The following is a 16,616-nucleotide window of genomic DNA, read 5'->3' on the forward strand; positions in this document are numbered from 1 at the left end:
GGAGTCACTTGGGGGTATACGCAGGGTTGTGGGGACAGAAGAGCCCTCCATATCTTGGAGGATTTTGTCTATTAGTTTTTGGGTGAGCTTGGGCAAACTGCATCTCCACAAGCTGTGCTGATCACTAGGGTTCTAAAAGGGCATTTTCCATGTTAAAGTACTAAAACTTGGGGAGTGAGTAGGGGCATAGGTCTTCTCTGAGATTTCTGTGCCCCTTGTTTCAAAGAATACCATTAACAACATGAATGGAAAAGGTATTAAATCACATCATCCATTAGCTGCCATGATGAATTATCTGATTTGACGTACATTATTTGTCCAAGTAACTTAGACATTCAGTGTCCAACCTCACAAATAATACACTGCATAAAACACCCGGGGAGGTGGGGGATGACCACAATTATCAGTCAACAGTCTCAATGATTCATGGTAGAAGAACTAGCTTAAACCTCAAAAATAAAATTCCTCCTTCAACCCTAACATTAGACATGAAAAGCTTTGACCTTTTTTTCCCTTCATGAAAACACAGTGGATAACACTTTATTTTTTTAATACAAGCCATTGTTGTTTTGTTTTGGTTTTCATTTCCCATTTAGAGAAACCACGCAATTCCACAAAGATCCTTCATTCAAAGGGCAGGAAACACACTTAACGGATTTTAACTCAAATTCTTCATAGAACTAAGTACTATTCATAAAAATGTCTACCTTCTTTCTCAAACATTGTTGTCAACTATTCTGTTTTTACCTTCTTTCTCCTTTTTTTCCAGGTTTGCCTGTTAGCAACTTGATGATATTAATGTTGTCCTTAAGAGGACAAGCAGAAAGTTGTAACACAGTGTTTCTTCGTTCCTTTCCACCAATGCTGATTCATGCTACACTTAGCCAAAAACTTGAACATAACATCCTGCCAGTATCTGACTCTCACAAATGATTTACTTTAGTACATGACCTTTGCAATATCTCTTCAATCTTAATTAAATAAAATTTTATTACCAAGTTTGGATAGCAATTCAAAACTTGAATAATTGTACAGACTAGCCGAACAGATGTCCTTAACTTTTAGGTAGCTAGATTTTGTTTTACTTGGGAACTTTAAATCATCAAAGACTTTGCTTACTGAGTCATTTGGGTACAGATACGGTATGAAGTAGCTTCACTGCTTTAAGTAAAACTGTGCTCGTTTATTTCAAAACATCATTGTAAACGAGCTGTGTTACTTTGAAATTGGTAATTTATGATAAAAAAACACCTTAGTATGCTTCAGATGCTTGCAGTTGTTTAAGGCAAGATCACACCACCTAGTTCAACCATAGTGGTTGAACTATGGTTGAACATAGTTCAACCACAGTGGTTTAGAAATGAACAAAAAACGCCTAGGCCTTATTTTTCTTCTAAAGATCTGCAAGTGTGTGTACTGTGTAAAACACTCACTTATCTGAACTCGGTACTCATTGAGCATACACTGGCTAGGCATGTACTAAGACGACAGCTCCCAGCCAAAGTAAACAACAATTGCTATACATAGTGGTATAATGTTGTAACAGTAGTAGAAATACTCCAGAGAAAGCAGGAGCTTCCATTGTTTCAGCACAGCACTACATTGCTAAATGTAGTATTATGCAAGTGTACCACAAGCACTGTAACTATCCATCACGTGTATCGGAAATAATGCTTACACCAGTAATTAATGTATGACATTCCCCCAGAACATAAGGATTGTGCTTGACTATGAAGAAACTTAAACCACAGCCAGAAACTTAAAACGAGCAGCCAGTCGTGTACACCAGCACACAATGAACACAAACCTCTACCATATAAGAGCAGGCGCAAGCATTAAACACCAAGATGCCTTTTCCTCCTTACACAGGAGAAGATATAACCAAAGGCATGACTCTGTGAGCTAGCTAAACAGCACGTGAAAGGTATCATATCAATAAAAGCTCGCTATGTCTGCTATATCTGTGTAATAAGTTTAATGAAGCATCAGTGCCTTTGTCCTCTGCAGCCGATTTTGTCCTGCAGTGCAAAGACTTCTATTGCAACACTTCCTACAGGCCATCTCCTTCCCTAGCTCATCCTGTCCCAGAAGTTCCTAAGTTCACAGCAGTAAGTTTCACTCTGACTTCTCAGAAACCTAATTTGCAGTGTATGACCACATATTTCATTTCTCTGCAGGACTTCTTAGGGGCGTGTACCTAATGAATGCCTGACCTCGATGAATAAGATAAACCTACACATTGCATCTCACATCATCAGACCAAGGGAAGGAAAGAATGAATTATCACAAGGAGTATTTAAAATAGATCACCATATGCCAGTCTTGTTCAGCACAGTTTTCCTTAGCACTCCTTATGCTATCTGTTCAGGACAGAGTACTGGGTAAAGACCAACCATTATAATGAAGCCAATTAATCATGATGTTATTTTTATTTATTTATTTTACAGTATACAATTACACATTTTTATTTATTTGAAAATCATTTGAAAAGTCATCTGCAATCTGAAGGATGCTTTTAAAAAATGTAGTCAATGATAAACTTATTGACGCAAACCAAACATAAATACACTGTAACTTTGCAGCAGACTTACTGTATTCTAGGAATACCAACTTACAAGTAAAGAACAGTAATAAATTATTATTCTAAAAGCCATTATCTATCCCCTTTACTCGCATAACTTGTCTCCATTTCCTGTCAAGATAAATAATATGTTATTGTGTGAAGGCAAACGCATCTTCTAACTACATGTTAAAGAAGTTCTAAAAATTATGAAATGTAGTGCAAACTTACCAACTCTATTCCCTGTGGAAAAGGAGTATCTTCCCAGTCCTTCTGAGGAAATCTTTGTATTATTTTTCCCAAACCTTCTGCTGGGCCTGCTGAAAAATAAATTCAATTACTAAAAGATAAAGTTCAAATACAAACTGGTGAAATTTCAACTGCCATAAGTTTTAGAATATTTTCAGAATATACCAATACTAGCAGCCCAAGAAGCTAAACAGACTCCTCAAACGTGTCTTGAAGTCACACAATAAATATAATCCTAATATTCTCCAGTAGCAACATGAGGAGTTGCTATAGGAAATGAAGCTGCAAGCTACATCCAGCCTACAGCTGCCATGCATACTTACAGTGATAAATGATTTGGGGCTATTACAGGCTACAAACAGAAGTAAATTAAAATAAAAAATAATGGATGATCCATTATTAGAAAAATAAAAAAACAAAAATCAAACATTTGTCAAAAGGTCGTCTTCCAAAAAGATAAGTTCATAGGTTAAAAGTTCAGACAGTTTACCTAGAACATTACAGTGCCCTGACATGAATCGGTTCATTTCCTAGGACATCAGCAATTTTCTGCACTAAAAAGAGTAGAGAAAAAATGCTTACTTCTACTACCTTTGCTCATCCAATTCTCTTGTTTTCCTTCTTTTTTTAAGATACAGTGCAATAGATACAAAGCCCTTCAGATAAGCCACAGATGTTCAACTGTTGTGTTCTGTCATCCTGAATGGTGCAGGAACACATGCACAAACATGGATCTGTGTGTTCCTCATGCTGGAACTGTTGGAGAACATCTTGAAAAGAGCCATAACCTTTCTTACTGAAGTTTAGCTCTGGGATACAGCACAATGTAATGTAGCAAAGCAAAAGTAAACTTACGTTAACCAATATGCCTTGGTGGTTTTTAGCTGGGACAGTTAATTATCTTTGTAGAGGTTCACACAATGCTGTGGCTTGGATTTTTGATTAAAACAGTGGTGATAACACACCTTGATCAGTTGTTGCAGAGCAGAACTTGCACAGAGTCTACGTCATTTCAGCTGCTGGTGCTGCTCTGCCCGCAAGCAAGCTGAGGGTGCACAAGGAGCTGGGAGGGGACGCAGCCAGGATAGTTGACCCTGACTGGCCAAAGGGGTGTCCCACAACATGTGGTGTCATGCTCAGCAATATCAGCTGGGGGAAAGGAGGAGGAAGGGGGAGGCATGTAGAGTGATGGTGTTTGTCTTCCCAAGAAACTGTTCTGTATGATGAGCGCTGCTCTCCTGGAAGCAGCTGAACAGCTGCCTGCCAATCGGAAGTAGCAAAGGATTCCTGGTTTTGCTTGGCTTGTGCACACAGCTCTTCCTTTACCTAGGAAACTCTTTACGGCAACCCAGTTAAGAGGAATCTTCAAAGAGTCACCAATATAAAGAAAGATCTGACTTAGAAATAACGTTTTGTGGAAGGACGCATGGATATATCAATGGCGGATTTTAAAGGGAAAATGTGGAAGCGAGTAGTTCTTCATCACAAGATACAACCATTGGAAGAAAGAAGTTTCCCATCAGATGTGAAGACAAGTAAAGAAAAAAAAAAAACAAAAAAAAAAAAAAACCACAAAGCACTTAATCCTTCCACAGAGATTTATGTCCTATGACAGAGATTTGCAGATCACAGAATCACAAAACGGCTTGGGTTGGAAGGGACCTTAAAGATCATCTGGTTCCAACCCCTCTGCCATGGGCAGGGATGCCTCCCACCAGCCCAGGCTGCCCAAAGCCCCATCCAGCTTGGCCTTGAACACCTCCAGGGCTGGGGCATCCACAGCTTCTCTGGGCAGCCTGTGCCAGGGCCTCACCACCCTCTGAGTGAAGATTTTCCTCTGAATATCTTAACGGCCCCTCTTTTAGTTTAAAGACATTACCCCTTGTCCTACCGCTCCCTGATGAGTCCCTTTCCAGCTTTCTTGCAGGGCCCCTTAAGGTTGTGGAAGGTACCTAATAAGGATAAAAGGTACCTAAAATAGCATTTATCTTCAAGTGTGTTATATATTGCAAATATTTTTGAAGCTTGAATCTGCAGTTAAGCCTTCTGCTCTGCAGGAGGTCGGTGTGTGTGTTTAATATGGACTATCACTCTAAGTACTGTTCAGGAGGAATAGATTATGGGTATGCAAATACAAAACGAGCATTGCATTTACTCCAAGTGTTTAACCATGTGAGTAATGATAAAAAGGGCATCATCGGTGTCTTAGCTACACATCGGAAATAAGCGTGCCTGATCTGGATAAGGTAACAACTAATTTGCAGAAGGGAACGGCTGGGTAACAATTTCTGTAAACGTGTGCGCAGTAAGTACAAACCTAACAGAAGCATAACCTTTACGTGTCTCCTTTCCCTACTGCAGATGTCCAAATTAATTCATGTGTACCAGATCCAACTACAACTAGACCATCATCAAGCGCACCAACGGACTTAACTGCCTCTTCAGGCTCAGATTTAACTGAAAACGTCACGGCAGTGCCTAATGCAACTGAGACGGAACGGGCCTTGAAAAAGCTGAAATTTCAGGTGGTATGTGTAACCGAAACAATATTACCAACGGAGGAGACTACTACCAACACGCCAGGGGAATACTCACTTGACTCTCCCAACTACACTTCCCGTGCTGCCTTTAAGAACGATGGCGTTGTCTTTGGAGGTAAAGGCTATGGATGGTAGCTCTTCACTTAGGAGAGCTGGTTAGTTATGTAGATGTTAGCAGGAAAACTGTTTACTGCTGGTCTTGCTTGCTACTCCAGTGTACAGTTTTTTTGCAGATCTCTGTTAAGGAAAAATCCAAAAATAGAACGGGAAGAAGGCACGCTTACATACATCATTTTTCCCTTTCAGTAATGCCTATGCCTTCAGCATGCATTTAGATGCATCCATCCCCTGGTGTCCTAGATTTTGTATGACAAACTTCCCCTCTGAACTGAGACACTCTGCATTAGGTGGGCTTCAAAAATGCCTATGTTGACATTGTGACAAACAGCAGTTCCCCACTCTGTACATTGTACAATTCACTTGGTTAAAATAGAGAAGGAAGTAACTCGGTAACCTCTGTCCCTCTCTCCGCTGCTTTCACTGGTTAAGTAACAGCCTTTGCCCATTTTATCTAAGTAAAATAATAAAATAAGGTGATTAAGGTTTTCCAATGAAAGAATAAGTGCTAGATCCCTACCGCATTCCCTCCACTCTGTATCTACAATTTCCAAAGGCTCCTTTCAAGGTCCCTTCATTAGTTCTTAGCCCTAGGAGGACATTCCTTTAATACCAAGTGAAAGTCCTGTTAACTAGCCCTAATTAATTGAACGTGTTACCCCATTAAACACACACACTGCCTGTGGACTTGCAGCTCAGCCTCCTCAGTTAGTGCCTCCAGCAACTTCACAGATCCCCAAAGTTTTTTGCTGTTCATTCCACTCTGTTTACTGAGAGCAGCAGGAAGAACTGGTAGACATTAATACAGGCACCTTGGATTTAAATTGGAAAAACAGGTCATCTTCATATTAATGGATTCAGATAGTCACAGTCAACAGAATGGAAAGGTTTCTGTCTTTTGGTATCCTCTCAAACAATGTCCGAGCTGCCCCAAACCCAGTGGAAATGCCATAACCAACACTGCTCACTATATGCAAAATGATCACATGGAATTTTTATTATTATTATTTTTCAAGACTGCTTAAGCTCAGATGCACTAGCCACATCCCTCAAACTATTTAATATAGCATACACATGCATGAGCACAGCATGAAAGATCACTGCATGTTAACAACATGTTCCATGTATAACAGTAACTGCTTGCATTATTATTTATGTACGCAAAACATGCCTGGCAGTTACAAGTAATCAAAAGAAGCACTTTCAACAAAATCACCACCATTACTATCATCAAACACCCTACAAAAGCAAGACTTCTATACTTTAACTGAAGTATTTTGCAATGATTTTTCTTCAATTGTTAAGATATTTAAATGTAATATGGTGCACTAAAATTGTGATGATCTTATAGTAATTTTGAAAGCTGTGATTTCACACCTACAACAACGAACTATAATTTCATTTGCATGAAGATAAGTAGAAAAAAAATAATAATAAAAAGAACTCCAACAGTATCTTTACCTTGAGGATTACTAAAGTCAACCTATTACAAACCAATTCTGACCAAACAGCAAATTAGACTTGAATTTTTAGACATACATTTTTGTGCCTTTCTTATACATATTCATAGCTAATTTGTCCAAGACCAGAACAAAATTTTAGCCTGTAAGAATTCTGAATCAGCAGTGTATACCTTAAGAAATTAAAGAAAAAGCAACTTTTCTCTCCAGATAAACTCTTCTAATCTGCCCTCTTTCTCATTCCCTTCTTCCCATCTTTCTCTTTAAGCAATACAAACATGCAACACATTAAAATTCTGGCACAATTTGCTGGTTCCTGAACCCTAGTCCCCTAAACTCCCTTCTTGTATAAATCTTTCCCCATGAAAGGTCACATGCCATCTCTTGCTTGCCCTTGGAATTCCAGAAGCAAGCTGTTAATGCAACTTACATTCCAAATTAATGAGAACTGTGATAAACTCTGTCTTTTTACTTACAAACCCATGATAAAAATACATTTGAGTTGTACATTTGAGTTAATAATTACACAAGCAAAGCTCAGGGTATAAGAACTTTGTTGATCTGTAAAGAAAACTACAAAATACATCGTCTTCAGTCTGCACAGAAGAAACACTACAGATCATCAAGAATGAGGGAGCACTACACAAAGAAGAATTAAGCCACACAAAATACTTCAAAGCTACCATTATACATCCCAGATATAAAGTTACTAAATCATTTTGAGTACTCAGAGGCAAAGGTTTACATGTTGAAATTCAGAAACATACTGACAGTGAAAGATACACAGGTGCAAGTGGCAGAGTAAAGTGCTGCTTATCCTTCACAAAACAGTACTGAGTACTCCAGAAATCACTAAAATCCGCTGGGAAGTGAAATCTTTTGCATCAGTGCTCTTAAACAATTTGAAACAGCAGAGGGTAAACATTTTAAATCTAACAGAAGACACACAACAAGAATGCTAACAAGCAATTAATGGAATCGGAGCCCAGCACAGATAATAATGGTTGCTGTGACAACTCTTAATACCAAGCCGCACTACCTCGTTTCCACACACAACAACCTTTGCTTCTCCTCAACACCTATCAGCCATACCTACAAGCAGCCAACTACCCGAATTCCCCCACAGATCACAAGAACCCGCTGGTAACGTGACCTTCAGCAAGATCAGATAGCTGAATGTGAACAGGATTAAAAAAAAAAAAAAGAGGAAAACTCAATTTTACCAATTAGAAAGATCGGTAGACCATTTTTACCTAACGCTTGTATAGTTTGCAGGCTGGTTCCCCTACTGAAATTAGTGTTTACAAACATGCATGGATTACGTCAAACAACAATAGCTCAGATTAGGAGGATATCCTTTACGAAATAAACACTCAACATAGCAATTGTTTTAAGACATACCACTGACACCTAAGCACAACTGAAATCAACCTTCAGTTCATAAACTGAAGGGGCAGTTTAGGGGCAGTTCCTAAACCCCAATACAAATTGCGAGCATGGCCCCTTTATGGGTCCCCTTGGGCTCCCTTTAGCAGGTCTGCATTCTTCACTCTTTCTTCACAAAGAACCCACCCAAAATAACTGCCTTCCAGTTTTCCCCCCTTGATATCTTCCTGTTCTAGGGCTGCGGCAGGGAGCAGGGTGGCAGAGGAATAAAATAGTCTAGGTGGCAGCAGAATCAAATTTGTATCAACACATGCTCCCAGGATTTCTTGTTTTGCACAGTTTTCGGTGACATTTTCTTTAAGAAACTGCTTCTTAAGGAACAACACTTAGATCGGAGCTTACTGGAAGCTGGACTAAGGAAGAACCAAAGAATTCAACTCTTTGGCACTATCTATGGCCTCTGGGCAGTGCTGTAGTGGTTTCTGGTGTGTTTAAGACGGTCTTTTCAGTCCTGCCACCCCTGATAACAGAAGGACTCCTGTTATTTGGCTTGTAACTCTCCAGTTATGCTACAGAAGTCTTGATGCCAAGAAAAAAATATCACAAAAGATCTCTCTGTTTTAGAAGAGTTTAACTCAGTCCCAAGATGGAAATTAGAGCTGGAACCAAGGTGAACAAGAACACTAAATACCTGGAAAGGAAAATACTTCTTTGGTATGGCACAAAGTTCTAAAAATCTGCTCAAAGCCACTGTAACACATTACAAGTTATGTGCATCTTAAAGTCTGAAGTAGAGTAGATATTAAAATTTACCTAAAGAGAATTTAATTAGTGTATTCTACAGAGGAAACACTTTATTGTGGCCTAACAGCCATAAAAGGTTAAAAAAAAATGCCGGTGCTTTTAGCAAGGCAGACTTCCCACAGTGACCACAGATATTATTATTTGTGCAACTGGCAAAATTCATAGTCAGTTCATCTTAATGAAGTCAAAGAAATGCATTCAACAATCTTGGGAATCTGAACAACAGACATCCTGGATGCTTGCCATATTATCAAGGATATAAAAAATAACAGGATAAGATGATCTTTCGATACTTCTCTTTGTAAACAGGAAAATTGTGTTGAACTTCTCAAAGAAAAAAATTAAGAAAAAAAAAGAAAGTTGTATTTTAATCCTCCCCAAATGTACTGACACAGTTAGTCAGAACTACCTGAGACACTTGGATGGTCCCATTTCCTGAATGTCTCAGTATTTGATTTTGGTACTTTTCTGTTCTGCAGAACCAATAACCCATCTTACACACAGGGAAAGGAAGCACAGAAAAAGTGGTCTGTGTCCCCAGAGGACGCACAACAAGTGGCCCCAATCTATACCACCAAATTGCAGGTCAGTGCCTTATTCACAGGATCATCCTTCCTGCTGTTGCAACAGATACTCTCCTGTGCAGGTCAACTGCTAATCAATTCATTCCTAGGTAAAAAAAAAAAATATACAAATCATTTCTGTGCTTTGTAAATAAAGGAAGAGAAAAGGCCTCTATTCTACAGCTTATATTTTAATTAAAGCACAGAAGAAAAAAATGGCAATCTACACTGTATCTCATTCCACTAAATCAACAGTTATTTCTGTGAAAAGAAGGATGTCAATTCCTACTCAGTAAGAAAACCTTTAAAGTAGGTTTGGGAAGTCTTGGAAAAATTAACCTTTAGGAATGAACTTCATCCAATGCAATGCAAAATGAAAATGGACAAATATTATACAAAGCAGAAGAGCAAGGAAGCGAAATCAGAGGAAAGTGAAACATGGTCAGAATGAAGAGGTAGAAGAGTGAATAAACAAATGTTATAATCATTATTGGTTCAATGCATATTTACCTACTCCAGCAATATCTAATACCACTCACTGGCTGACAGCACACAAAATGATTTGGCCAGCCATTACTCACTCCATCATTTTTTCTTTCTGAATAGCCACATACCAAACATCACCAAGTCAGAATTATACCTGAGAGTTTTTTAGCCATGTAAAGTGCTATCTCATTTTGAACGCTGTGTTTTAGACCAAAAGCTTATCAACTAGTGGCCATGACCTCACTGACATTTTTCAATTGTTAATTATGTAAAAAAAGTATTTCCTTTTGCTGCTGTGGCAACTACTGTTTTTAAAAGCCTATGTAGCAACTTTGGCAATAATCTGAAGTGTTCTATAAAACTCTAGGATTAGAAACTCAAGAAAACACTACACTGTCTAGAGCCTATAGAGGTGTCAGTTACTATTGAAGAACCCTTCATTACCACCACCTTTCACTGGGATTCTCATTACCCCCAGATTTTATCTGAGTAAGTTACTGGTGCATTTACTACAGCTTGGCTCTAACACTTGCAAACCTCCTTTCCAAAAAGAACTCTGGGACACGCTACACTTCCAGACATACACCACATTTTTGCTGGGTGGACAATAACACAGCTTTATAAAAGTCTTGAAAGAAAATAACTGACAAGAGAAAGCAATGGTGAATGTTAAACTGCTTTCAAGCTACTCTCTCCCCAGTGGTTGGCATAATATTCAAGAAGCTAGAAAAAAGCTTGAGGGACTAGAAGGGAGAAAGTTTCCTGCTCACAGACAATTCCCCTTTTTGTTTGCAAACAACTGACTTCTGCCAGCTTTTGGATAGGAAAGGAAGACCAGAGTTAAAAATAAGCATTCTATATTGAACGAACATTCTTTTGAATACACCAAACTGAACAAGACTTCCCCAGCTGTCTTGGAAAAATCTGTTCTATTTATTTTCAAGGAAGGTATAAAAATTAAGATGACAAAACTGCCCTCTGCTTTGTACTTAGAATCCAGGTCTTAGAGCTTCTCTGAGTGCTCAAGATAAATAAAATAAAACAAAATAAAATAAAACAAAACAAAACAAAATAAAATTTAGGGAATTCCTGAATATGAAGATTCAGGTGCAAATGCAACAGTTATAAGATATTCTCTAAGTGAGAATATCTAACGTCTTTTGGCTATTTATTTCAAGTACAAGCACGCGTTAACGTGTTTCTTTTTTTCTTTTAGCAGAGTAGAAACAAAACTAAGGTGGGGGGCGGGAATGCTACATCTATTATTTTACCGAGTACAGGTTATTGCTCAGATATACAAAATAATAAAATAGAAACATCTGACAGCTAAGATAGGAAGTAGGAGCAGATCTTACTTTTGAAAGTGTTTAATCATGCCTGGTAATAGGCAGAGAAAGTCATAATTATATGCATTGTATGCATAATTATATGGATGATATCACACAGATAATAATCCTAAACAAAATTCAGACTCAGTATGCTGAATACGGATATATGCCATTAATGTCTAAAATGTCAGAAAAACAGCTTACTCTTTTGGTTTTGGCTTGGGCCCATGTTTGGGTTTTGTTTGTTCAGCTTTATTTGTACCTGTGTGAACTTTGAAAAATAAGGTTGCAATGCTGAGACAAAAAGAGATTCTTTCTGTGACATTCTGTGGAAATATGAGAGATCATGTGGCAGCAGCAAAAAGACACACTGTTCAATGTAATTCCAGTTTAAATGCCATCTAAAGTATCATAAAAAGTTTTTCACTTTGAAAGACCCACATATGTGGTTATGAAAATAAATTTTTTAATTGATCCTTTAGGACCTTCCAATATTTAGCCAAGTTACAGACAAGAACTCTGTAAGTGTCAAAGAAAATTTCTTAATATTCTATTATATTCTATTTCTTAATATTCTATTTTCATAAACATATGCTGAATAACAGATGAGAGAAGAAGGGAAAAAATCAAGTTAAACAAGGAAAAAGAAAAAAATCATGACAAAATGACAAAAAAAAAATACTGAAAATCTAGATGAGGAGAGCAAGAAGGAAGACCAGGTATCAGCGCTGTGAGCATCAAGATATTGAAGGCTGAATTCCCAAACGGCTTGATCCCAGTTGTTAGAATCTCATTTTAATAAGGTCAGAGCACAGATAATTTTTTTAATATATCTTTAACACCTGTTCCACATGCTGTCTGATGAGCAATATCATTTTTATTATCCTGTAAGTTTTTTCTAATACAGAATACATCTACAGTTCTATGGGGCTACCTAAATACACAAAAAAAGTTTCCACAAAACTTATCAGAACTCAGTACCTTCAACCTCTTCCGAACTGCTAGCTCTCTGGCTTACACAGGACATCTTCACTGCTCCTCAGTTGGTTTCCTGAATAAACGAGGCTTATGCAATGCATCTTGTGTTAGCCTGTAGCTTCTCTCTACTCCCTTCAGCTGCTAGCTATAAGCATAATTAAAAGTAGGAATACAAAACCAACCTGATAATATAACAATAACATAGTTACTATCAAACTCAACGCATCATTCAGAATATTTGCCTTTTGTATTGCTTATTCTGAGATACAAACAAGGAAAATTTTCTTTTACAGAAACTGTGTCTTGAGATCAGGAAATGCTTCCAGAACTGATGCGCACACTACCAGAATAGTATTATATCTAGCCTATTTGACAGAACAACATCAGCAGTAGCTGAACACACATGTTGGAATAAGCAAATACACAGGTCTTCGTTTGAAAAGATCTGTGAAGTTTTGGACAAAGACATTTTTAAGGCAAAAATTTCCCTCGAAGCACACATTTATATCCAATGGTCTGAAAAAGTGGTTTTGTTTGAGGGAAGGAGTCACAGAGCTTAAATTCTGTCAAAAGAAAAGAGCTTTGAAGGTAACTCTCATAAAAATGGTGATTCAAGAGAACATTCCAAAACAAAAGACAAAAATGTCACACCTATTGCATCTATAGAGTCAAAATAATACAAAGCAAATGGGTTTCTCAGAATGTATATAAGATACTTTCCCTATTGGAGAGGTTCGCAAATAACCACTAAGAGGGGAAAAAAAAAAAAAAAACACAAAACATTTGCTCCAAAAATTACAGTGGTTTGTGTAACAACATTTAAGACCTCCTGTCAAGAGGGAATTCACGCAAACATTAAGAGTGCATGAAGAATCTTATCTCTACCTCAGTCTATCTTTGAAAAAAAGATAAAATTAGAGTACCAGGGTGAATTATCACCTGAAAATGTTGCTGATGAGGAAAAATGTCGCAGTACAAGACCAAATGTGTCTTCTCAAGCTTTGACTTGTTTTAAAGGCACCAGCGAGTCGGATATATCTAATTAGCAGGGAATGCAATGTTGCAAAAGAGTAAGCAAAACACTTCCCAGAGCTGGCTGATAACTTTAGTTCAGTATGAGGCTCACCAACATACAGACTCATGATAAGCAAGCAGGGTACATTTTTTGAGAGACAGAAAGAAGACTGAGCACAGATTTTCTATGCTATGAGGCAGAACAAACACAGCAGTAGAACACAGTTCTAGATGCCTTGACTTCACATAACTGAAGTTTTGACTCTGTTAGCAAAAGATTTATCTTCACTACAAATCAGCATTTTTTTCTTAGAAACTGAATGTATTCTGCCTTTCCCTAGATCCTCATCTATCTTTTGAAGTAAACCAACCTATGTAAAGCATATGGGTGGAGTAGGAAAAGAAACATACAGTTACAAGTTCAATTGGCTTAGTATTCCTGACCTCTATGAAAAAAAAAAAAAAAAAAAAAAGAGATAAATGGCTATAGCAATGAAAGTTATTTCTGTGATTTATTTTAAAATAGTTTGGCAGCCAAACGTTTTGCAGCTACCTGTGAAGTATAAAGAGCTAATAACAAGAAAAGTGGTTGTTTTCCTTTTAAAACCAACAGAATATACAAATCAATGTTATACATGTAAAGCTACACCATTTGTCACTATTTAGATCTCAGTATATTTTACAGAAACTATCTGAAAAATTTACTGAAATATCCAAATATGCTGGCTCTTTCTTCCAAAAGAAGTGATATTAAAGTCCTTGAAGATGAACATGTTAATGAGATAGTTCTGCATAGTCTAGTTTCCAACATCCTTATCGGTTTGATGCTAACATCAAAAGTAGCTGAGCAATAAATTGAGTTTATTACAAGAACAGAAATAGCTGAAGATGCTCTTCTAATTTTTCTACCAGGTAGAAAGGTGTTATTTGAGTTACCCATCACCACCACTCTTTTTGGTTAACACAACACACAGAGTTCTCTGCACATAGCACATACAGATCACAGATGAAAACTCTATTAGCCTCCTTTCCATAGGAATAATATTATGAAGCACATAAAAGAAACACAAGAGAGCACTTCTTTAAATACATAAAGAAAGCAAAAATGTGAAGTTCAGATTTTTTACGAAATGCTCAAGATATGCATAAATAAAGAGGAACAAGTTCACATCCTTCAACTGTTCTTTCCCCAAAATATCCCCAAATTTTAAAGATATTAACGGGCAGGAACTTGTTAGTCAACTTGCACCAATACACGCAGACCTGGATCCAATAGTGGCTACTGCATTTTTATCAGAAAATCCTGTCAGCTTCAGATTTGAAGGGCTTGTGGTGTTAGTTTTTTTGTTTGTTTTGTTTTTTAATTTTGGTACCACTTTCTCAAGAACTACTACCTCATAAAGGAATAGTATTTGTATCGTCTCCTATAGTTTCAGCATCTTGCATTGACAGCTATTATGCTGACAGATCTGCTTCATTAACATGATATAAAATACCCTGCACCGACTGCTGATGCAGCCCTGAAACTCCCAGCACAAAATGGGGTATATACCAGCGGTGGGAAGTAGGAAGATGTGTACAAGGCTACATTGTACTAAATAAAATCGTTGTTTGGACCATTAGATTTAAGGAGAAGCCATTTAATTTTCAAACATTTTGCCTGATACTTCACCTTCGGTCCAACAGCTGTACTCAAAAGATACTGTCATTGTTGCGGATGTCAAAACACAAGCTTAGTATTTCAACTTATAGCACTTTTTATCCTAACACCTCAAAATCTCTAATAAAGGACACTACGTTTGGTTACCATGCTGACAGCCTATCAAAACAGAGATACCCTATAGTATATGCAGAGAAAGATTAATTGCTCAAAGCCACGAGTAAGTGATAAAGTTTTATTTAAAGCATCCGTACAGCTACTTTATGTCTCGGCAAAATGTCTCCACCAAGGGGTTTCAGTTCTTGGGTCGCCATGCATCTGAATGCTTAAAAATGTCATTTGATTTTTATTAAGCAGTACTATTGCCACAAAAAATAATTCTTACCACATTCTGTTCTCAGCTGTAGCCTAATAATAGACATTCTTTAAACTTCAGTAAATAATTGTCTTTAATTGTGGTATTCTTATGTAGTCTGCATATAGAATACTTTCTTAATGTAACAGCAAGAAGAATTCTGCAGCATAAAAGGCACTAGGCAGTGATTCTCCAAGAGTGTTTTTAGTATTACAGTAGTTCTGAAGAAAACAGCAGCTAACATTCTTATACAGACTTCTGAAGCCCTGCCAGGATGTAAATTGAATGACCTGACATGAATTCTAACTCACAAAAAGCCTAGTAATTCAGTTACTTGAGATGGAAAAAGGCACATTACTGGAACTAAAACATACTATCACACTCCACACATACAAACAGGAACCAACAGAGAAGGAATATTGCCACGGGAAGTTTACTTACCAGGAACCAGAGCTGAAGCTACAAGGTGCTCACGCAGCACAAAACATCCTATTACTTGAGGCTGGAGAACACTTTATTGCAGAGAGAGGAATGCTTTCACCCGGAATATCTTGTCTTGAGAAATAAGATTCATACAAGGCTATGCGTGGCCTTTCATTTCCTCTACCTCTTTCACTGAAAACCACAAAAAATAAAAGAGCCACCTAACAGAGACAGGTGCGGCAATGGTTAACAGGGGACCCATGTGTAATATCAGGGGAAAGTCTGAAGGAAAGAATACTGAAGAAGAAAAGCTATAAACAAACCCCACAAAAAATACAGATGGGCGGACATTAACACAAAATAAGACCTAAGAGAGTTAGATGAGCTTCTTGCTCAAGCTGGTATTTCAACATAGCCCACATGCCCCTTCAAAAAGTGGCTATAACTTCAAAGCCACCCACCTAGCATGATAAATGCACTCAGTAGATGCTTTTCTTCAATTTACAAGGACAGAATTTTCTGCAATTTACAAGGACAGTCTTCTCTTGACAGAAGACAGCCTGGAAGGCATAGCACTTTAATAGCATGATGTATGGCAGCTAGTAAGGGAATAACAATTTCAGAGATGTCACCAAGAATTGCAGAATGTCCAAATATCAAAATCACCTATATATAAACAAGTGGATACAGCGA

The 16,616-nt window shown here is 37.6% G+C and overlaps 1 protein-coding gene across 4 annotated transcripts in view; it reads right to left on the minus strand.

Annotated features, from left to right (window-relative positions):
* The window catches only part of SBF2 (SET binding factor 2), a 253,639-nt gene that overhangs the window by 202,353 nt on the left and 34,670 nt on the right, over window positions 1-16,616 (minus strand). For 3 of the 4 annotated variants that reach the window (XM_032188228.1, XM_032188227.1, XM_032188225.1), the window contains exon 2: window positions 2,792-2,880. In XM_032188228.1, coding sequence (XP_032044119.1) covers window positions 2,792-2,880 — 89 coding nt within the window. The remainder of the gene's footprint in view (window positions 1-2,791; window positions 2,881-16,616) is intronic. The other variant, XM_032188226.1, reaches the window with a different exon arrangement.

Source organism: Aythya fuligula, chromosome 5 (assembly GCF_009819795.1).
Source record: "Aythya fuligula isolate bAytFul2 chromosome 5, bAytFul2.pri, whole genome shotgun sequence".
NCBI lineage: Eukaryota > Metazoa > Chordata > Aves > Anseriformes > Anatidae > Aythya > Aythya fuligula.